The sequence below is a fragment of the Teleopsis dalmanni genome, chromosome X (assembly GCF_002237135.1).
Source record: "Teleopsis dalmanni isolate 2A chromosome X, ASM223713v2, whole genome shotgun sequence".
NCBI lineage: Eukaryota > Metazoa > Arthropoda > Insecta > Diptera > Diopsidae > Teleopsis > Teleopsis dalmanni.
The window spans coordinates 66,362,729-66,387,480 of NC_051848.1; the positions used below are offsets into that span (position 1 = coordinate 66,362,729).

At 28.4% G+C, this 24,752-nt stretch overlaps 1 protein-coding gene across 1 annotated transcript; it reads right to left on the reverse strand.

Annotated features, from left to right (window-relative positions):
• Nucleotides 1-9,185: 9,185 nt before the first annotated feature.
• Nucleotides 9,186-23,470, reverse strand: LOC119687922 (daxx-like protein). The gene is made up of 7 exons (XM_038102475.1): nt 23,088-23,470; nt 14,662-15,250; nt 13,184-14,502; nt 12,031-12,259; nt 11,787-11,967; nt 10,255-10,358; nt 9,186-10,186 (listed from the first exon to the last, which is right to left on the reverse strand). Exons 1-7 carry the CDS (start codon nt 23,130-23,132, stop codon nt 9,624-9,626), a joined length of 3,030 nt encoding a protein of 1,009 aa, XP_037958403.1. The 5' UTR covers nt 23,133-23,470; the 3' UTR covers nt 9,186-9,623.
• Nucleotides 23,471-24,752: the final 1,282 nt, after the last annotated feature.

The window sequence follows — 24,752 nt, forward strand, 5'->3', positions numbered from 1 at the left end:
AAACTAAACTATTGTGCAATACAGCTGACACAGCGTTGCAATAAAAGTGTTGCCAATTTAGTCGCTCAAATGCAATTACCAAGGTGGCCCGTACACGGTGAAGCGTGGTGATTATATCGAAAAGTTAATATATTTTTCATAGAGATTATATTATATATTGAAAATTTTTTAATTCAATTCTTGATCTTATATATCACGAATTTATATATTACTTTTAAATAGATAAATTCGAATAGTACTGAATTACAATAAGGGCCATGCTATACAGAAAGCCATGGTCACAACAAAATTGAAAATGTTGTTTTCAATCTAAAGTAAGTTCCCATTACTTACTTAAGTAAAGTAGTTTACTTAATTTTGTTAGTTACTAAAATTTGATCAACTGCATAAAAAACTTTCGTGCTAAGTTTTAAGGGAAAGGGAAGGGAAAAGATCGAAATGTGACATATTTGACACGTGACACAAAAAGTATATAAACAAAAAAACAAACTAGTCAAACAAAGAAATGGTAAGCGTTATATAAAATATTCGTTTTTTTATATAAATAAAATACATAATTGATATATAAAACCATGTAAATGAGTATTTATATCAAATATATATTTGATGTTGTTATACTGGCCGTGTGCGAGTTGATCTAATATGCGTTCTAATTGAGAGAAATTCTAAATTGTGTCGATAATAGCTGCGTTTCAGCAAACATGATCCGCTCAATTTTACATGCAAAACAAAAACAATGGGGTGAACCAGCAATTGATCTGGTTTACTTTCTGGTTCAATGTGGAATGTATGTAAAAGATAAAAGTGAAACGTATTTTAATGCAAATGAGGTTGGCAATGCGATGCAACGGTGTAGTAAAATTATAAACAAATCTACATTTATTTGCAAACTGCTTGCAAGTTTAAGCTATATTCATGCTTCCCTTTGAAATAAGCCTAATTGCTATGGTGAGGTGCATTTATTTTAACATTTGTGCTGTCAATTATGAACGGAAATTTTGCAATTGATATAAGCTAAACACTAGTTCTTTCAATTATTCTCCATACAGAAGCTTTTGATATGCCAAAACAAATACCTAATTCGCGAAAAGTATTTATATTTGCCATATACCACAAAAATATGTAAATTTCCTTCATTGTTCTCGTTCAATTGTGACCACCACGGTTATTTTGTATTTGCTGATTGGATTTTATTAACAAATCTATTAATATATGAAACATAATTAATATATAGCAATTGTATTTTTTATGCGCAAATACCAATCAATTAATCTTTAACGGAACAATTATTGATCGTTTCCATAAAATTTCCACTATATCCATGCTGATGCACTTCATCCCTTGAGCTTAATACACTTGGACTAGTGTTTAAAAAGAAAATGGAGAAGTCAGTTTTGCTCGATAATTCTAATAAAATCTGCAATTTCCATTCATTCACTATAGAATTAAATTTAAGTTTTTAAGTAAATACTAAATAAAAATTTACATTTCGTACTTCAGACATTTCAACAGATTTTATTTATTCTCCAAGTTTTAGATTTTTTGTATTCAAAATTTTCTCACTTATTTTTTTAGCGCCAAAATTATTTACACAAATCAAAAAATTTTGTACACAAACCCAACTGTCGTATTTCATGCGTTGCCAATTATTTTCAAACGTGATCCGTATCGTTTCAGCAAAGATGATTCAGATCATTGAGCGGATCAGGTTTGCTGAAACGCAGCTAATATTGTTTTCGTAATTTTTGAGGTTTGCATAATTTTAAAAATACATTAAAATACATATTCGCTGTCAAAATGCAACTCGCACCCTTTTTTGACTTTTGTTGCTAAATGTATGCAGCACAAAAAATCTCAAGAAAAATCCCATTTAGTTTACCACGGAATTAGAACTCGCACACACCAACTATATGTTAGGTGCTTTCGGCAGATATTACGTGTGGTAAAAAACAGCTAATTGCTGGCCTATATTCGCTAAGCGAGACATTGGCATCACTGTTACTTGCAATCTGTCAAGTGTAATGTTTTAGCAAATAACAAATCTTGCATATGTGCATTTAATGCAAGCAAATTACATTTTGTATAAAAATAAATACAACAAAATAAATAATAATTTAGAATATTTGTGGAACTAATAAGTTAATCAATTAAAAGCACTTTTTAATTATACTTTCCTCAAATATTCATATTAATTTTTTGTATATACAGTTAAACTTCCATAACTCGAATTTTCTATAACTCGAACCAAAAACAGTGCACCAAGGTCTTAGAGAGCAAATTACATACAATTCTGCTTCCATAACTCGAACTTCTATAACTGGAATTTTCATTTACTCGAACAAAAATTTTTCCCATACCGATAGGAATATGAGGAAAGTGCATTCTATAAGTCAAATTTTTGTTTTAAGTATAAATGCATTTTGCTGTTAGGGGAAGTCCCTTTTTCCAAACCAAATGTTTAATTTTTTTCTTTCTTATGTTGCTTCTTTGTTCTTTGTGCAAGTGCCAGTCGCTGGCAGTGTGGTTTAAAGTAAATAAAATAATCTCCAATGCTACACTCTTAACGGTTATATTGAGCTTGTCAATGAAATTTGTATATCAAGCTTTCCTACAGATGACGATATTATTGAGCACTATATATATATATAGCTCTAAATTACTGGATCCAATGCTAAGCGCAACGGAAAGTGATGATGAGGGTTCCATTAATGTAATTGTTTAATAGCCCTCCAAGAATGAAGTAGAAGACTCATTCAATATTCTGAATTTATATTTGCAAACAAATGATATTACAACTGATTTTTTTTTTTTATATATATAAATTTATTTTATTTGATTAAATAAATTTTTATAAGAGTAACTAGCTAACAATAATAATAATAAGCCTAACAAACAATTTTAATCCACAATTATAAAGAATTTAATCAGAAATTATCTCGCATTTCGGACAGGTTGCGACCAAAGATCACAAGGTTTTAGACGCTTAAGACGACGTGTTGGCTCTTTTCGTTAGTTTCAGTTCGTTAGCTTCATCATTCGGATGAGAGTACAGTCGCTGCAGGCGCATTCTTGCATTTCACTGTATTTCTTCCACCACCGTAGTTATCCCTAGATCACGATGCAGATCAGAGTTCCTTACGTACCATGGTGCATTTGCCACACCCCTTAATATAACGTTTTGGAATTTTTGGATGGTTTCAACATGTGTGCTGCTAGCGCATCCCCAGAGCTGAATACCATATGTCCAAATTGGTTTTAATATTTGTTTGTAAATTAAGAGCTTGTTATAAAGTGACAGTTTCGACTTCTTTCCAATAAGCCATTTGATTGATCTATATTTTATATTCAGTTCATTTCTCTTTTTTTTACATGTTCATTCCATCTCAGCTTTGCATCCAATGTCATACCGAGGTACTTAGCCATATTAGAATGTGGAATTTGTATTCTATCAATGTAGAGAGGCATAAATCTGATATTTCGGTTTGTAAAGTTGACATGAATAGATTTATGGTGGTAAAGTTTTATTTTCCACTTTTCAGCCCAAGCGATAATGTCATTGACAGAAGACTGCAGACGCCTAGCTGCTGTTAGTTCATCATCTCCAATCGCTAGAACAGCTGTATCGTCAGCGAACGTCGCTGTAAACGTCGCTGAGCTCGTTGGCAAATCATGTGTGTATATTAAATATAATAAAGGACCAAGTACACTGCCTTGGGGTACCCCAGCGTTGATTTTTTGGAGTTCACTGTAATCGTTTCCATCCTTAACACGGAAGAAACGATTGGACAAATAAGAAGAAAACATATCGAAATACTCCAATGGAAAAATGTCTCTTATTTTTGTTAGTAGACCTGTATGCCAAACTTTGTCGAAAGCCTGGGATACGTCTAAGAATACTGCTGAACATACTTTCTTTTCCTCAAGAGCACTTTCGATTACGTTTGTGATTCTGTGGACTTGATCAATGGTCGAGTGATTACACCTGAATCCAAATTGATGCATAGGTATGGTCTGCTGTTGTTCAAGTAAACGCAACATTCGTTTGAGCATAATCTTTTCAAATACTTTTGAAAGCACAGGTAGGAGAGCTATTAGGAGCTAACCTCGTTTGCATCTTTCCCCGGTTTAAAGACCATAATAAATTCTGAGACCTTCCACAACGAAGGGAGATATTTCAATCGTAGAACAGCATTGAAGATGTTAGTAACTTTTACTAAACAGTTAGCTGGGATTTCTCTAAAAAGTTCTGCAGTTATGAGATCATATCCTGGTGTTATTTTTTAGCTTAAGTTCGTTCTTCATTATCATCATTACTTCAAGCTCGCTAGTTGGCGGCAAATTATTTATGCTATTAGTACCCAGATTACAAATTTCAACACTATTCTCATTACCAGAAATAGAGAATATTTTTGTTAAATGCTCAGAAAAAACTTCAGCTTTTTCTTTATCACTATTGGCCCATTGGCTAGTGAAGGTCTTTATTGGTGCGCTATGTGAGGCTGGACTACAACTAATGATCACTATAAGGCTTTAAATAAAATGGAATGTCTTTTTACTGAAAATAATAAAAAATAAATAAAATCCCAAAACTGATTTCTAATTATTTGATTTAAAATAAATAAATAAATATCTTAAAATATAATTCTAGTTTCTTTCAAAATTAAAAAAAACAATTAAAAAAATTCTCTAACTCAAAGTCTCCATACGTCGAAGCTTTTCTTTTTAAAAATGGACTTCGAGTTATAGAAGTCTGACTGTATTTATATGCAAATTTTTAAAATATTTATTTTTCACAATTTTGCATCTATTTATAAAATTTCACTTTCATAATTATCAAACTTGTGAAACTTTTTAATTTTACTTAAATTTTTATTTGTAATATTTTGACATATAATTGGCATATTCGTTAAAATTTCCAATGAAGGTTCACATAGTTCGCTTATTGCGTTGGTAACACCTTTTTCTTTATTTGCCAAAATGGTTGGCTTAGACAGAGAAAGTGGTGTTGTTGTTTTGTGTACAGTTAAGCAACTATAGGCCAGCAACTTGCTATTTTTTGACAGACGTAATAGCTGCCGAAAGCACCTATCCTATATGTAACAAAACATGTTCATTTCAGTTGGATATTATTTGAAATGTAAACCAAAAAAGGTCTCCTAAAACTTTAACTAAACTTTCTAAAAAATAAAAGCTCTTTCACATGCATAAATTAACTTATGCCAATGGAAACGATCAAATCTTAATTGAATTAATACTGTATTTACACTGTTTAAATGCTAATATTATGCAGCTGATAGAACACTTATATCAAATAAATAAACTTCACATAATAGGTCTGTTCCACGAGCTACTCATAGTAAAACATGAGTAAAACAGTAGTAAAATTTACACAAAAATACTTGAAAATTTGCTGGTGGAACGCGCTCGTGGAACAGACCTAATAACATATCACACAAATAATTAAATATATAATTGATATATTTGTTATGTTGATTTATTCCACATATTTGCCAGCTTAAGTTTTGTATTACTTTGTATTAAACCAAATACAAGAGAAAACGCAACATCACAGTTTTTGTTTAGGAATTTATCCTACACACAAAGTAACTCTTCCTGTTTACACACACTTCTGAATACACTGAAGCTAACTTACTGTCTTTAATGATTCAGCTATAATCACCATAGTCAATTTGCACACAGCATTCTTTGTTTACTCGATGAACAATGTTGCGGTTATAGTTCTTCTTATAGACATCAATTTATATACGACAACTACTACACTTATCGCAATAATGCAAATCTTATCATAACTGGGTGGTTTGGACAATTTTAATTCAGTTTTACTCAAGCCAACAAACAATCTGATTTTAGTTCTCAATGTATAACATATTACATCATTTATATACATTTTATATATTGATTACATATTAAATTAATAAAAACAAAAATTTTATTAAATACTTACTCAGGCCATATACGAGTTCGAGTAAATTGAGGTAAAGAAAATTTAAATTTCCTAGGGATTTTTTGTTTCTTTATTTATTGCTCTTATTTATTATTTTTGGTTAAAAGTTTGCAAATTTATTTATTTATGTAGTAAACATTTTATAAAATTTTCACAATGGTAATACCTAATTTACTTAATTTTTATCTAAATTACCCTACTCGAAAGTCCGGTAAATATCAACATTCACTGCCATATCGACATAATTTACTATTTCCCTTAATTTACTTAAACTCGCACACGGCCTCAGTGCATTTCTTTATTAGCTGTTGTTTGTTTACATTTTACATACAAAACATATGACCTATATTTCAAATTTTGCTCATTTCCCTTATAGGAAATTTAGGTCGTGTGCGAGTTAGGCTAAGTTGATGCTAAACCAAATGGGAGATTTTTTGGGATTTTTTGCACTACACACATTTAGCCATTTATCAACACGTATCGACACAACTTAGAATTTCCCTCAGTTAGGCCAAGAACGCAACTTAGTCTAACTCGCACATGTCCTAAATCAAATCCCAGTTTATCTGTCAAATCACATAAAACAGCTGTTCATTTCAGGGTAATCTTACTACTCTGAAAAAATATCTAGAGTGTTATAAATGAATCTCGAGTGTTATACATTTTGCCACAGATTTACCAATCGAAAACGCCATAAGCATTTTTGATATTTTTTTAATCTATAATCTTATAAAAATTCCACTGAAAATTATTAAAAAATTTCGTCATTTTATTTTATGTTTATATTATTTAAAAAAATATATTTTTAATATTTTAAAATAGAAATTTACATATTTAATGTAGTAACAATAATATGTACAAAGGCAATCTATGTGCTACAGATAAACAAATTATTTGCAATAGTTTTGAAAGCTTATCTAAGTAATTACAAATAATTTCTTTATTATACATTATTTAATATAATTATGAAGCAAGCAGAACCAAATACTGCTTAAAAGATCAGTTTACCGCGAGTTTCGAAATGTACGCGTCTATATGAACGACTAACATCGGGTTTTTATAATGTTTTCTGAAATTAAGTTGAATTAATATTTTAAATATTTTTTTATTTGGTCGTATTCAATTTAGACGCAATTGTGCGAATTGTTTTATAAATAATATTTTTAAAATAAATGAATATTTTATTTAACGATTTAGTACATTTAAGGTGTCAGAAATCAATAAAAACTTCTTTATTTATAATTATTTCTGGAAGTAAAAGAGCATTTTAGTTTTAACATTTTAAAATGATATGTTTTATCTGACAAAGATAAAAAATATTACATTAGAAGTTTTAACATTTATAAATTTGTTATTAAATTTTATAATTTTTGAACTTAGCAAATGTTAAATTATTTTAGTTACGTTTAACTATATTCATTTCAGACGCCCAGAACATTATATGTTATTTTTATAAAATTGATTATACATTGTCATTTAAAATTAAATATAGTAATGCGAATTTAATATATGTAGAATTACTGAGACAATTACAAGAATTTATGTGACAAGTTATTACATTTATCTAAATTTAAACATTTAAAACATAGTCAGATGCATGCCATATTCCCCGTGCGGAGTTATCTACCTTCTATCAAGCACGGTAAGTAGGAAATAAAATTCGACTAACGGACCATAACTGACAAACACCTGTTTGGAGCTACAAATACCAATTGTTTATAATTATAAATGGTGACTTAACCGGTGGCTGCTCCACTTCCAACACACCCGATCGCCATAAGCTATGCCCTGACAAAAGTGATGACTGGTCAATGAAAGTATTTTCCAACATACCTACCCCCATAAGGTATATAAATTGTAAGAAAACAAACTAAAATAAATAACTAAATAAATAAAAAAGCACGCGATGTGAAACTAAAGAAAATATCAATAGGTATTTGGAAATAGTGTTCTATATTGTCCTTAATCTTCTAAACAGATTCCACTGACACGTTTCGCCTTGGAACTAAATAGGCTCAGCAGAGTGGATAACAAAATTCTAACACCAAGCGAGGACGATCGGGCTAGTAATCTACTTCTATGAAACTGATTTTACTAATGAATCATCAATTTTAAATTTGTAGTTATGTCAACGCTTCAAATGGAGGTATAAGAAATATATATATATTAAGATTATGGAAATGCCAATATAAATATAAGAGATGTTGCATTATCAATAACATAGACATGTGATAGACTAATCAGTTTAGCGACACGACATCGTCCTGTCGGTCGGTAATATATTCGCCTGTTAACAGAGCTTGTTGGATAAAACTTTGCATAGGGAACATATGTGAATACGGAGAGATCAAGTAACAAATTTGTAAACATTACTAGAAAAATATTTTAAGCTAATATTTTATAAATCATTTGTATAACGTAATTATATTTATATATATATTGAAGCTTTAGCAAGCGTTTCTTCTGGTAGTTTGTATTATAATTTCATTGTACATTTTACAGTTATCTTGAACAGATTTTATTTTTTATTTTATTTCACTCGATTAATTATGACAAAGCCTATAGCTTTTTAAATGTCTTAAAATAAGAATATAAAACAATTACACTACATATGCTAACATCGTTATTTTTAATTGATACGTCTAATAATTTATATTTAATAATAATTAAATTATTTATAATCATTTTTTATTAACAGACTCATATTTTTATACATTTTATGCTATATTTTTAATATCAGTTCTCTGGAGATAAGAAATTTATTTACATTAACAACGAATGCACCTCAGTTAATAAAAAACAATTAAATTAAAGTATACATGCGTACATATTTTAGTAAATATTACAAATAATGTATTTAAAGCAGCCTTTTAATAGTATAAATTAGAGTTTAATGAGTACAGATGGACTATGACAATTTTTTGTGTTGATAGTTTATAGCGCTTAAATGAAACTACAAAATATTTTTATTTAGTCGTTCCCAAGTATATAATACATAACGAAACATATAACATACTATTCTTAAATTAAAGAATATCTTTCGACAATGTAGAAGTTGTACATATAAGAAGTTAACAATTCATCTCTAATAACATCTTTGAACATAAAATCTACTCAATTTTTAAATAAAAAAACATTTTTTTTTATATTGAAAAAATACATTTTTTTTATAAAGAAATAAAATTAAGAAAGATTAATTTTAAATTTATGAAGAGAAAACAATAGAAATAATAAATGTTAAGATCGCAGTCATATATCCCCCTGTCTCAGATCAATAACAAAAAACATATTTAATAAATACTGGTATAATGTCCCGTGCAGATGACAACTTAAAGAGCAATGACTGTAGCAACATATGCACGTGGCATAATGCCTAAACAGATAACAGCGTTAAAGGCATAGGTGCGATTTGCTAAAACTTTTTATTAAACTAAAACATTTTTAGGGACTTACATTGTACTTTTATAAATGTGTTAAACGTGTTACCGGTTGGAATTCTCTGCACTAAAAAGTGCAAACAAGAAAAAGCGAAAAAACGCAGATACGCATAAACGCTGTTATCTTTTCGGGCAGATACAGATTTATTAAAATTTTAAGCGCCAGTTTGTTATTGTTCTGCTCCGTTTACAATTTGTTTACATATAAAATATATTAAAAGCTATGCTTCTTCATCTGATATAATTATTTCCGAAACGGGTCGCAAAGTTTGTGCAGATATTGTTGTTGCTACTTTCTCAACAATTGTTGGTTTATTACTAGAATTATTATCACAAATTTCTTCACAAAGGCTGGAGACGGTGTTTGGTTTTGTTGCATTGTTTGCCTTTGCGACAGGGGACTTAAGTAAAAGAATTTGTGACAAATCATTGTCATTTGGAATTTGTTTCGTTTCCAATGCTCTGCGATTATCACTAACACCATTCAAAGGTAAATTGACAGTCTTCGATCTCGGTATATTGGCATTGATTTTATCATATTTTTTAATAATATCCGTTTGTGATTCCACTGTTTGTTTTATCACGTTTGAACTCAAAGACATTGTTTTAGAGTCAGTAATTTTTTCGGGTATGGCTAAGTTGTTTTCTTTTTCTGTCTTTTTATGATCATCACAGTCGGACTCGGCGTCAGAAATATCGCTATTAGCTAAATCATCTACATGCTCCTCTAACACTTTGGCATCTTCCTCTTCATCTTCGTCGTCTTCACTTTCTGATTCTACATCTATTAAGATATAAAATATTGCTTATAAGGTGTACTTCTATTATTTATATTTAATTTATTTTATTTACCAGTTGGGTTACTGAGATCACTTTCATCATTATCGTTGTTTACACTTGATTTCAGGCGAGATTTTTTTCTTAATTCCAACATTTCATCCTGTTTAGATGCATATCTGTGAAACAAATTCATTAATTTTTGTAACATAAAATTAAAGAAAATTTGAACGATATCAACATAACTTAAATTAAAATAAAATAATTATATAAACTGATTGGAGTTGACATAATACGACGGTAGCCGAAACATATATCCAATCCAAATCTCTGAGACCACAAAATATAAGGCTATTAGTAGTTACAGAAATAAAAAGAATGAAGTAGATATGGTTTGGGAACAACAAACCAAAACACAAATCAACAATACCAAACGAGCCCCACGCTGGAACTCGCAAATCGATCATCGACCATAAGTCCCCGTAAGAACATGACAAAACACAAAAAACTTAGTACTACAAATTGTTAGGTACTCATGGAAACAAAACAAACAAGAATCGTTGTAGCGGACGCTATGCTCCACAAATAGAAAAAAACAACAGTAAGCAAGTAAGTAAGTAAAAAAGCAAATATGTAAATAAGTAAATAATTAGGTTAATAAGTAAGCAAGTAAATAAGTAAGCAAGTAAATAAGTAAGTAAATAAATAAGTATGTAAGTAAATAAGTAATTAAATAATTAATAGTGTATTAATAACCCGCTTTCTGAGGTATTCTTTATACGCTTTACAAAAAGCGGCAAAGAGATATAGTGAATTTATTTATTTATAACGAAGTGTAAAAGACATTCGAGACATATTATGAAAATAAAACACTGTTTCAATTGGATCCTTTAACCGCATTTCCGGCTAATTATCTGAAATCAGTTTTTTAGTGAGTTTTTCATGCTCTAAACAAATCATATAAGAAGGATATAATAAAAGGTTTATGAAGTTTTTTGTGACGTGATAGTAAAGACATTGGGCGCGATCTGTTGTTAGTGGGTTTAAATCGAATATTGAATATTTTTAGCACATTTGATCAAAATAAACATATTTTTTGGCACTACCGTAATAGGTTGACTATAGACCATTTATCTTAATAATTAGAAATGAATTTTTTCATTATTTTTAATCGCATTTAAAGATGTAATAATATGGTATAATTTAACATAATATAATATAATATATATAAAATAATGCAATATAATATATTAAAATATATAATCAAATATATAGCAATATTTATATTAACATACTACATAATAATACAATAAATAATAGTAATAAATAAATAGTAATGATAGTAGTAATAATGGTAATAGATAATAGTTATATATATTATAATAAATAATAACAGAATAAATAATACTATAATAATAAACAATATAATACATAATAACATTATAAATAATAATATAATAAATAATAATATAATAAATAATAATATAATAAATAATAGTATAATAAATAATAGTATAATAAATAATAACATTAATAATACATTAATAATAAACAATATAACAAATAATAATATAATACATTTAATGATCATAGAATTTTGAACTTACTTCTCTAATATATCGCCTATGCTTTTGTAATGCTTTTGATTTTCTGAAAGTTTTGCACTTAGCACAGGATCCCAGTTTGCGGGATCCTCTAGATTAGCCGTATAATGCGTCACAGTTTCATAGAGATCACTTTTACGTCTTCTTTGTAACATTTTACCGATTTTCATAAAGGCTTCTTGTGCTGCACAAAAATAATTGGAAAAAAATTATAAATGCAAATTTTTTATATAACGTTTAAGCTTACCTATGGGTTTCATTTCAAACATTGTCAATCCAAATCCATGTTTCGTATTACAATGTTCCAGCACACGTAAAATGTCCCAATAATCTGGAAATCCTTTGCTTTTATTCACATACGCTTGTATCGTTTTATTAAATATTGGATAAATGGTGCCCTGGAAATGAAGGGGTCTCTTTACGAGTCGGTTAGCATTTTTGCTTTCTCCCGTTAAATCACATATTTTCTCGTAAATCTAAAAATATCAATAAGAAAGCGTATATTATCTTAACAATGTATTAAAAAAAGGCTATGAAAAAATCACAATATTTTTATTATCATAAAATTTTTAAAAAATCTTTTCTAATTTCATCTTGATCTACTTTTGTTTTTTGAGTATTTCCATCTCAAGAACTTCTTTTCTAAAATAAATTTTAGAAACGATTTTAATTATTTCTATAGTATATAAATTATTGTTTTTCAGTGTCGTTCTTAATAGAATTTGATTTAAAGAAAATTATTTTATAAATATATAAAAAGGTTGAAAAGCTTTAATATTTATTTTAATTAATATTACATATTGCTGTTTTTAACTGGATACTTGAAATCTTCGATTTCGTAAATCGTTAGATAACTTGGAGAATCAAAACAGCTTTTAAAAATTTTAAATGTAAATGACTCTTTTTCACTTTACCAGTTACAGCTTACGCCCACTATTATAGATTATTTTTTAATAGGTTTGTAAGCGACTTAATTGGATTAAGTTTAAAAGACAGAATCCGTGCTATGATGAATTACCATATAGCGCTTTAAATTGGAACCATCACGGAACGAGACGAAATAGCAGACCAGTGAACAACATAACAGAATCATATGGAACGAAGCTGGTAAATCGTTTCACGAATTTAAATGAAAAACTCTCCTAAGTTCCTAAGTTTTGAAACAGAACATAGAAGTAACGTCTATAGATTTCACTACATTCACGAATATTTTGTTACTATTGAGTAATAAATAATAATAAATTATTAAAATCGATATTAAGAATAATAAACCATTTTAAGTAAATATAATTATGATAATGAACCGTTTTAAATAATATTAAAAACAATAAAATAAATAAATATGATAATGACAGATTAATAAAATAAACTGTAATTAATATATATTTGAATAAAATTACCATGCAGGCTCTTTTTTTATACCGCTCCACTTGTAAATATGTTGAATCTTCATCATCGAAATCGACTTCGGATTCTTCTAAAGTGTTTATAAGCTTCGTGGTTTTATACAACGCTTTATTGAGCTTCTTAATTTGTCTATCGACTATTTTGTTTCCAGTAGAACCAGAGGTTTCCTCATTATTAACAATAACTAAATTGCTCTTACGACGTACTTTTAGTTCATCTATAATTGGTTTCAAATTGTAATATACGAATTCGGGCTTTTCTCGTATACGTTCAATTGTTGTACGAATGGTTTTGCGGAATCCGCGAGACTTTACGAAATCTGGATGAACAGCATAATAATATTTTATAAGCTTTGTGTTAATAAGTTTCTCCATATCAGAAGTAGGATCTGCGATGCGACAAGCCTGAAGGAGCTCTTCGAATTCTGGTACAAGTGGCTCTAAACATGCTGAAGTTTCAGTATTTTGTAACACCTCCGTCGATTTTGGCGATACTTGGTAATTTCCACTTGGTAATTCCGCAGATGTTGTTACAGAGTCTATACTGGTTGATGCAGAATCTACTCTGGTTGATGCCGAGTCTACTTTGGTTGTTGCAGAATCTACTTTAGCAGATGTAAAACTCACTTTGCTTGATGCAGAATCAATTTTGGTTAATGCAGAATCTACTCTGGTAGATACAGAGCCTCCTCTAGTTGATACTGAACCTCCTTTGGTTGTTGCAGCGTTTACTTTGGTTAACGCAGACTCTATTGCTGCTTTATTTGATGATATTTGATTAGATGTCAGTGGTAATAATCTACTATCGATTATTTCTGCTGCTGCTAATGCTTTTTTTTGGTCAACTGTTAATAAAGTCATTGGTACACCGGTAGTTGCTTTTGATACTATTTGAGGAGTCTTAGATATATTAAAGTTTGTCATTTTATCAGTTAGGTGTTCTTTTTTCATTCGTTTTCCTTGAGGAGAATCATCAACACAAATACTACCTTGAAGATTAGTTAAGTTAATACCTCTCATAGTGAGATCAACCTGTGGAATAGTGGGTCCTTTTCTTTTGTTAATTTGTGTACATGTCAAATTATCTTTACGTATATGGTCAACTTGATTGGATTTGTACTGTTCTACTTCATCAGGTATTATCAATTCTTCAGCGCAAGCATTTACATTAGAAATATCTGTACAGTGACGTTTCAACCATGCATCATCAGTATTTTGAAGTAATGTAATTGGCTTAATACGACGAATAGTTTTGTCTTGAATTATCACAGGTTTGCTTGTTTTTATATTTATTGCTTTTGTATTACAATTAGCTGCATTTAAACGGGACGATATTGAATTACTTGTTTTGTTAGATAAAGAGGCACAGGTCTCAATTTTTAGATAATCATTACTTAAATTATTATTATTTGCAATCATTTTATTGTTATTTCTGATCATTTTTTCACTTACATTTTTAATATTGTACTCACATTTATTATCATTATTTTTAATATTGCTATCAAAATTATTTTGCTGCTGAAAATTAATCTGTAACGTGGTTGTATTTGGTGGTGATAAATGCGGTTTAGTAATTGCTATAGGATCACTTAAAGATCCAGCTGTGTGTGGAGGAGTTGCTAGTAGTTTTCGTGGCGGTGTGTCACTTGCAGTCATTGAATGCACCGAAGTAATGATTGGTAATGGTTGAGAATTATTTGATATCTGAGGATCATTCGGTGATACGGCGGACTTACGATACGTTGGTGTAGAAATTTTTCTCTTACGAGCATGCATCGACGGTGTTGATAAATTTGACAGCTGTGGTAGCTTTTTTTGAGGGCCATAAATGTCATCCAATTGCTGACGTCCAGGTGATGCCATTGTTGCAACAGTATACATTTTAGACAAATTTGACTTGTCAGTTACTACAATACTTTTGACGTTCTCTGATTTTATTATTGGTGAATGGCGAGTCACTGTTATGGCACTAGGTATTGTTCTGGTAATTGGAGCCAAAGGATTTTGTGCACGTTTAGCTGGTGTAACTTCAACATTTTGGGACAATTTTTTTGCTGGCACCTACAAATTTAACAAACAGTTTATTAAAAATTTTTTAAATACATTTTATAGAGCAAGAAATTTGATAATTAAAGCTATTAAAGGATTTTTAAGTTAACTCTTAAATATTATATTATACAATTTTATAAGTTGTAATTGAATCACAAATCGGAAGTGTACGAAAATTTTGGTATACAAGAAAATTTTTTTTATTTATATTATTGAGCTTAAAACAAAGTAATCTATTCTCATTTCTAACACCAGGACTTCTTAATAAAATTTTTTAAAATTTATTTATTGCACCACAATAATTATTTAAAAATATGTTTTTAGCTTGTTCAATAAATTTTCCACTGAATTGTCACAATAAACTATTCTTCAAATACATTAGACGGTATAGCACTTATAATTACAAACTCATACCAAAATAAAGAGTTTAGAGATATACGATAGTTTTTACTGTGAGTTTAAGGAATTTTAACAAATTGATGAATTAAAAGTAATAAATAACCTGGTAAGGTAAGGTTGCAGTAACGACCTAGTACACCAAACCCCACTTGAGCACAAATAATGACCCACTATGATACCACGAATAGTAAAATAAAAACTATGACATACTAAAAACAAAACATTCTAAAAAAAATTTGTAGATCCACGTTTTTAACAAACTAAAACTTTGTTTATAAGTTTTTTAAAAGATTTAGTAAAATAATAGAAGATCGTTTATAGACCCACGTTGGTACATATAAGGGAAATATTCACACTGACAAACGTTTTAACCGTAAAGATTGTAACTAATCATATATAACAAAAATAATCCACAAAACTTTAAATTCATCAAAACACTTAATGTTTTTAGAAAAATAATAACAATCATCCAATAAGTATATAATATATTTTTATATTAGCTTATAATTTTATAACTCAATCATTTTATATACATAATTAAAAACAGAGTATACCAACACCCCGATTTGCGTCGTTAATTAGGACCGACAAAATGCGACGCAAATCGAAACAAAACAAATCGAGTCAAATTTCTTCACATATTTAATTTCCAAAAGTATTCTGGGTTTTGACCACTTAATGGATAATTACATTTTAACACATTAAATATCGACAGGGTTTTAATTTGAGTAAGCATTTGGCTCAATGGCATTCTTTTATCAATTGCTTCTGATTTTTTATCCCAATTTTATCCCAGACTTTTGTTACTTGTTTGAAAGGCAAATGTGTGACAGCTTTTCCATAGTCCATGATCTAGTCTGTATCACGATTACAACAATTTGTACAGTAGTTGTAACTATACCCAGAATTCTCCCAATGCCAGCAGATTTTTCGCTGAGTTTAAAAAGTTTTAAAATGTCTAACTTTTATTTCACGGAAATTTGTTTTCGCTTTGACTCAAATTTATACTTTATAAAACAGAAATTAACCTTTCCATTCACCACTCTAAAGCAAACTTACACCTTTTAACTAAAAACTTAGTACATGTAAATCCCGTTGTAAAAAAATGTGACCTACAAGAAATAAAATGGGAATCCCCTCTATACTCATGTATTACAAAACAAAGCAAATCAAAACACTACCGACGCAAACTTTTTTTTGCAACACAATTCGGATCAACAGAAATCGGGGTATTAGTGTACATAAATTGGAGAGGACATCGGACTTAATATGAACTGTAGATATGTATTCCTTATCTTGGAAGATGGATCAACTAAAATATGTCTGTGTGTCTGTTAATATGAAGCTGGCATTGCGAATTTTGAATATAACTAATAAAATTTTGAACAAGAACTGAACTTTTTGTTTATCCAGCCAATTGTTGCAGAATGCATGAAATTGGCTTGCTATATTAAATAAAAGGAAGTATTAATTTGAAAGTACCAAAAAAGTCAGCAAGGTAATCAGTCCATTTGTACCAAAACTGTGTGGATGAAAGACACTAAAACAGTGAAAAACTGATAGCTCCTTTCTTATTTTTTGATTATAATATATAGATAAAAAAGATTTTTATAAAATAAATAAATAATAAATTAAAACATTGTATTTTAAAATAATTTTATCGCTAAAATTTGTAAATAAACATAACATTGCACCAGCTATCCGGACTTTCAGACGGATATTTGATATTGGTTATGGGCTTTAAGGGAATATATATTTATATACATATCTATACATATAACAGTGGTTATATAAGACTCTGTTTTTCGCAGCCTTTTCAATACTTATATATTGCAGATTTCCCACAGAGATGTAATAATGAGTGGAGACGATTGAACATACTGTAATTAGTTTAATAAGTTTTAAGTTTTATTGTAATACTCTTTCAAAGTAAAGTACCCTCTGTGGAGACTGGAAGCCCCATATTACGTTGCTCAAATCCTCATGCTGTTGTAACCTGCCAAAAGCACTCGTAGATTGTTCTTAAGATATAGATAAACGACATACAAAACAGTAATATTAAGTGAGTTGGCTAAATAACAATTTTGATATGTGTTATATTTTCAGAAACATACATATCAAGCATAGGACCGTTGTTGATCTTGTTACGTTTTAATTGTGTTCTCAAAAACAATACTGTCATAGTATGCAGGGCTAAACTGGAACTCACAAGGCAGCCGCAGGACTGGAGCCCCAGCCAAGATATGGTGAAGAACCGTAGAGGAGGAGCTTAAAGACGCACAGTTCTCCTGGAACTAAAACACAATAGAAACAAGAAACATATTCAGATTTAGAGGGATCGTTGAGGCCCTAAGCTCCACTTAATAGAGAAGGACAGCAGTAAAATGTAGGGCCAAAAGTCTTTACTGATATTTGACCGCACTGATGTTATTACAATTGCGATAGGTGCAGATATATTCTTAATACGAAAAAAGGGCTTCATATATGCAATGACGAGGGATAACTCCCCCGTCGGCAGTGTTTACGTTCTCAAACCACTTGTTTATACAAACGATTCGTCGCCGTATTTGTTTTGGTGTTATCTTCTTATACATAGTTATATTTCTACGACAATTCATCAATTGTTTCTTCTTCCTATTCTTTCTTTAAACGATTCGATAATTGCTATCTACGTTGAGCGAAACAGAGAACTCTTAGTAAAATTATATTAATTCGAAATCAGTAACTGGTTTTAAGAAAAAACTTCTTGCTGATGAAATTGTAATTTGAGCACTAGTGTACGTTTTATCGTTTTTATCAATTTTATTCTCTAGATTTGTATACATTAAAATCAAACTATTATATTACATTTTTCCATAGAAAAATATGAATAATATAGTGCGAAAATATACTTTATAAAACTTGCAATATGAGCACAAACTTCATTTTCCAGCCGCTAACATCTGGTTTTTTATAGCTTGTTTTCAATTTCATAGTTTGTATTTGTGGTAGTAGGATTTTATTACTTCTTTAATGGTTTTTTGCGAAAGTGAAACTAATTGTAAAAAAATATGAAGCGTAAACAGCAGCTTTTATAAGTGACTCATATGATTTTAATTATTCCAGACTTTTAATTACAACAATATAACAGCCCAAGAATGGAAAAATTGTCAAACACAATTTACTGAAATAATTAAAAATCACATTAATGCTGTTCTCACTGTAAAATAAGTTTATTCCTAAACATTTTTCTGTTTCAATTAAAAACAATTTAAAAGAAAATACTACTCATGTAGTCAGTTACTTTTAAGTTAAATTATAGCAATTACGTATTAAGCCCCTTCACTTCAATCATGAATGCAGACAATGTTCAAGTAAGCTTATATTTATAAGAGTACATATACATTTAAATAACCAATAGTTTAAATGGAAGAAAAGCAGAAATTGTTGAAGTGGCAACTAACAGCACTAAAAAGACATAAAACAAAATAAAAAAAGGGATTAAGAATCTGTAGATAACAGCTGTATAAATATTTTTTGTGGGCGATTGCTGTAGAAATGGTTTCAATGTTTTTATATAATCTGCATTATGCCAATATACTGATAGTGCCTGATTACATTGGATTCATTATGTGTAAAAATTTTTAAAAAAATCAGTTTCAATATGGGTAATAAAAGAAAGTGTTTAAGTACAATATTTAATTGTTTCTTTTCCTATTATAAACAGTTATATAAGTTTATATTTACCGTGTTTTAAGTTTAAATTTAGATGATAATTTCAACATATTGAAAGATTTGTTCATTACAATACACAGATTTATTAACTTTATTTTATGTTTTATAAAAAAGGACATATTATTCAGAAATAAACGTCTGAGACTATATAAACCATATAAGTTCTTGATCTGTATGACAAACTATTCATTTAGCCTGGTCTTCTATGTGTCGATTAGTGTGTAAAATGGTTTCTCGCTTTTTAAGTTAATATATTGATTTTATACATTGGGACTTCTTATGAATTCAGATAGATTAAGTTACTATATTACTATTTATTTTAATTTTAATGTTTTTTTCAAGCTATGAGGTCAATAATTTATATTACTTCATATATATTATCAATTTTATTCATACAATATCCGATGGTCATCTTTAAGAACTTTTATACGACAACACAAGTAACTATATTGCTGAAATTAGTTGACTGCATTATATGTTATAGTGATCCCATCATCATCGCTGATGCATCGATTCTTTTGCCTGCTGCGTTTGACATAGGTAAAATTAAATTTATTTGTTATTAATTAATTTTGCAGCATAGTGTTCACTCATTAATTTTAATTATAATAATAACTCTATAACTAACTATAACTTTAAAATTGGTTTCAAAGACTTAACGCATCTGTATAATGTTGACAATTTGAATGAATTTTAAAGTATTTATATAGCATATAGTATTTCAGTCTTGACATATTACCAGCATTGAAAGTATATATAACTATATATATGTAACTATATATATAACTACTTATATATAACTATATATAAACTATATAAACTACATTTAAAGTATATATATTACTCTATATATAACTTATATATAACTATATATATAACCATATATATAAATAAATATGTTTGTGTATAAACTATATATATAACATATATATAACTATATATATATAACTATATATATAACTATATACATAACTATATACATAACTATATACATAACTATATATATAACTATATATAAATATATATATAACTATATATATAACTGTATATATAACTATATATAAATTATATATACACTATATAAAAACACTATTTCGATTGTTATTCATAAATGATCGGTGAAATAAGCATTAATTATAGATATTTTAATATATTTTTCAGTGCTGTTAATATTAATTTGAGGTTTTTTAATAATACTAATTTTGCATACAAAACTTTTACTTATTTTTAAAAACAGAAAAGCCAGTAATCATCAATACATTAAATATGAGCGATATCATAAAATAAAATATATTTTTTTTTTTGCTTCTATAGGAACTTTAGATTGAAAATTGTAAAAATAAAAACAATAATAATTGCTTCAATGTTTAAAGAGACGAAACTTTTGGGTTTTCAAAATAAACACGGAATTCGCTGAAAATAAAATTTGCTTCTCGCCGCAAATATAAATTTATAGAAAAATTGCGGCAAAATCTGAATATTCACGAAATGAGAGCACATACCACATCAAATAATTGTGAGAGAAAAAGCACAGGTGATATTAAGGCAAAAACAAAAGTAAAAGGCGCGAAACATTTCAATATATAGAATACACAATAAAAGAAACATGGAGTAAACGACCGAAAACCAATAAGAGAAAAACTAATATGAAGTATTTTATATTATTTTTTCGATATTTATTTTGTGTGTTTATTAATTCTTTTTGTTCTTTAAAATTTGCTAATTCATAACCGATTGCATGTTATCTAAGCTCATTTACGCACACAAACAAAAGTCCATATATATGCTTATAAATGCTAAATCTACACAACAAAATAGAAATGGACAAAGTGCTGTATCAATAGAATAGGCGTTCGATACGTAAGAACGATTATGAGTATGAAATAGATTAAATGCAGAAAGTTCAATTAAAACTGCCAATCATTATTTACGTTTTTGAATGACTTAAAAATGTTTGCAATTATAGCAAAGTTTAACAGGTGTAATTTTTTTTTTTGGTTTTTTGAACCAGAGTGCTAAACTCAATGCCCTTATATGTATGATGCGCTGAGTAATATAATATCGTGCAAAAAAATTTTAAGCCTGTCACGAAAATCACAGTTTACTCACAGTTTAGGTTCTCAACTGTTTATATTGTTGGATACAACTAAATAATATCAGATGAAATGTTATTGAGCAAATCATTACACATTTTTGAGAACTAACTTTTATGTAAGAAAATTGCTACTGATATATGTACATCGATGTATGTATGTAAGTGCATACATATACGTAAAGGTAAAATGTAAATATTGCATTATATCCTGACGTTAGTTAATAATATTACTTTATTAAAGTACATTTCTGCTAAGTCTTTGATTAATCATATCGCAATAACTTTAAACATGAAAAAATGCATGGTTTTGGTAAAAACAATGCAAAATTATTTATGAAAGCCCGCCAAAAATTTTACGAATTTAATATATTAAGCAAAATTTGAAATATGCATAAATTGAAATTTGTAAACTCAAGATTTTTAGTTTAATTTTTTATTTTCGGTGTTTTGAATAACAATTCAGTAGATATTTTCATCCTTTTAGATTTTTCACAGACAAGAATATTTATTTGTTACATCTTATACTTTTATTGTTTATATCAATAAATTTATATACATTTCTGAATCATTAACTGTTAGCATTAAAAACAACATTAAAAATAAGATCATAAAAATATTGGCGTTGTTGTTCGTAATTCGTTTTAATTTTAGGTAATAGTTTTTGTCACTTCCATAACGAAATAACGAAGAATTTGATAGATAGTATATCTTAAATTTTAATATGATGCAGTCAATCTTCACTTCCATAACTTGAAATACCATTTCGCAAAGAAAAGGTTCGACTTATGGAGATTTCCAGTTAAAGAATTTTTTTGTAATTGTATGTAATTTGCTCTCTAAACCCTGTTGCACTCTATTTAGTTCGAGTTATAGAAACTTCGAAATGTAGAAGTTCGAGTTATGGAATTTAAACTATAATTTTTAATTGAATATATCATCTTGAAATTATCTGAGAACACAATATTATATGAACTAATCCGGCATTCATGTAAATCACTTTGAATCAAAAGTGCAGAGTGCAAGATAATAACTTGCAAATGTTTATAAATATATCTCACATTACATAATAAACACAATAACTTTAATGTAAACATTTTGCATTACTTGTTGTTTATTATATCGCCATTAAAAAAGTGTACATATTAAAATTAAATAAAATAATTTGGAGCCTTTGTTCACAAGACAAGTTTTTTATGCATATTTTCAACTCAACTTTTTTTATTTAATCGCAATTGTACTTATTGGATGCTATTCAAAGATAAATGACCATTGCTTGGAGTTTTTATTTTTTTTAATAAAAATAACAACAAAACAAAAATAACAACAGAAGTTGTATTTTTATATTTCTAGAGTGGAAGTTTCAAACTAACCTCATATTAATACAATACATCACAATTAATTCAAATTCACTTTGTTTTGTATTTTGCCATTTTCTTTTTACATATATCTTCGCAAGATGTGTGTTAGAAGCAAAACCATTCATTAGGAATTGTGCAAAATAGAAAAAAACGTAGTAGCGATGTTTGTGGTTTTTAGCGCAAAGCGACAGAAAAACACGAATAAAAATGCACACAATTAATTTATAAAGTTAAAAGGAACGTTGTTAATACAGCGAAAATATTTTCTTTTTCGTTTTCTTACCTCATCCTCGTCAGAAGAATCGGATATTAAAATTATCGAGTTCATTTATGGAGCGCAAATGAAATTTAGCGCTTTCACAATTTTATTTTAACCAGTAAATGTTGCAATAAGTATTAAAGAATTTTTTCAATTAAATTTAATAGTTTTTAAGTTTTTTTCACAAAATTTTGATTATAAACACATCAAATATGACTGACTAGGCGGCTCTCTATGCTTCTTTCCACTAGTAAACGGAGAATATAAAGTATTAACACACGACATTGTTTCAGAGCAGAATGCTTTTTCTTTCTCACATTAGCCTTTTTTTATGGTTTTCTTTTTGTTTTACTCTAAAAATTGAACAATCTGCTATGTTTATTAATGCAAAAGACAGTTTAATTTGACATTTCTGTACTAATTTGACATAATGAAAAAGAGAAAAGAAGAATCTCAGGCGAATTCATTTTAAAGCGAATTCTCACTTGATATTAATGTTGTTATAGTATTGGTGTGAGTACTGCTAATGTCATTATTCACAAGCAAATGAAGTTAAGTAAATATCAAAATGTATTTAAAGTTTAAACGCAAGGAAAATATACACGTGTATAAGAATAATGCCAATTTTTGTTAAAATTTCCTGTAATGTTACTTTAATACTATAGTAATAAAAAATTTTGAATCTTTGCTAGCTTTAAATTTTACAAGCTATTGTTCATTGCTCTTATTACGAATAAGCAAATAAAAACATGCAAAGAGTAGCCATCATAAATGGCAAGACATTTTTTTTATTTCAACACAGAAATAAATAAATTTCAGGCAATTAACGTTAAACTAAACTTCCAAATTTATTACGTGCCAATTCCCATTATATTCAATTTAAGTTAATTTATTGTATACTAGAAAACTAATATTTATTTCTTCAGGTTTCGCTTATTTATTTAACTAATAATATTTTCCATTGCTAGGAGTTATTCTTATTCGCCAGATTTTGCATTCGAATGAAGAGTGTACAGATGAAACAAATATTTTTAAAATAGTATTAGTTTGTTTTGACACCTAATTAACAATATTATTCGTCACAACAAAAAATTAAAACTCAACTATAAACGAATACATAATAAATAAATTACGTGAAAACAATATTTTAATATTGAAAATTTCTATATTTTTTCATTTAATAGGTTATTATTAATAACTTTGGATAAAAACGATATAAAATTAAAATTTTAAATGTTTCTTAATTTCTATAAATAATTTAATAAAAAATTCATATCAACTATTTAGTTAGATCCATCCGAATTATTATAAACTTCCAAAAAATAGTAAATAGAATATGCAGATCCAATTTTAATAGAAGTTATTGCTTTAAAATACATACATACAGTCGGAGTCATATGTCTACAAGCAGGCAGTACAAAAAATTTTGTTTAAAAATTTATTGGAAATATACATACTTTATTGTTTTTTTATAACATTCAATGCACAATGTCTTCGCGAAGTTTCTTTGCAAGTGTTCAAAAAACAGCCGAGATAACGGTGCTTTCATTGTCAAGGATATCAAAGCAGTCGATAAAAAGTCTACAAGCACTTTGTATTTCTGCAGTTTTAAGGCGAGTTAAATGTTAATGGTGATGGTAACAGTAATGGTGTTTGGGGATTTGGGTAAGGCTAAGGCCCCTATGCACT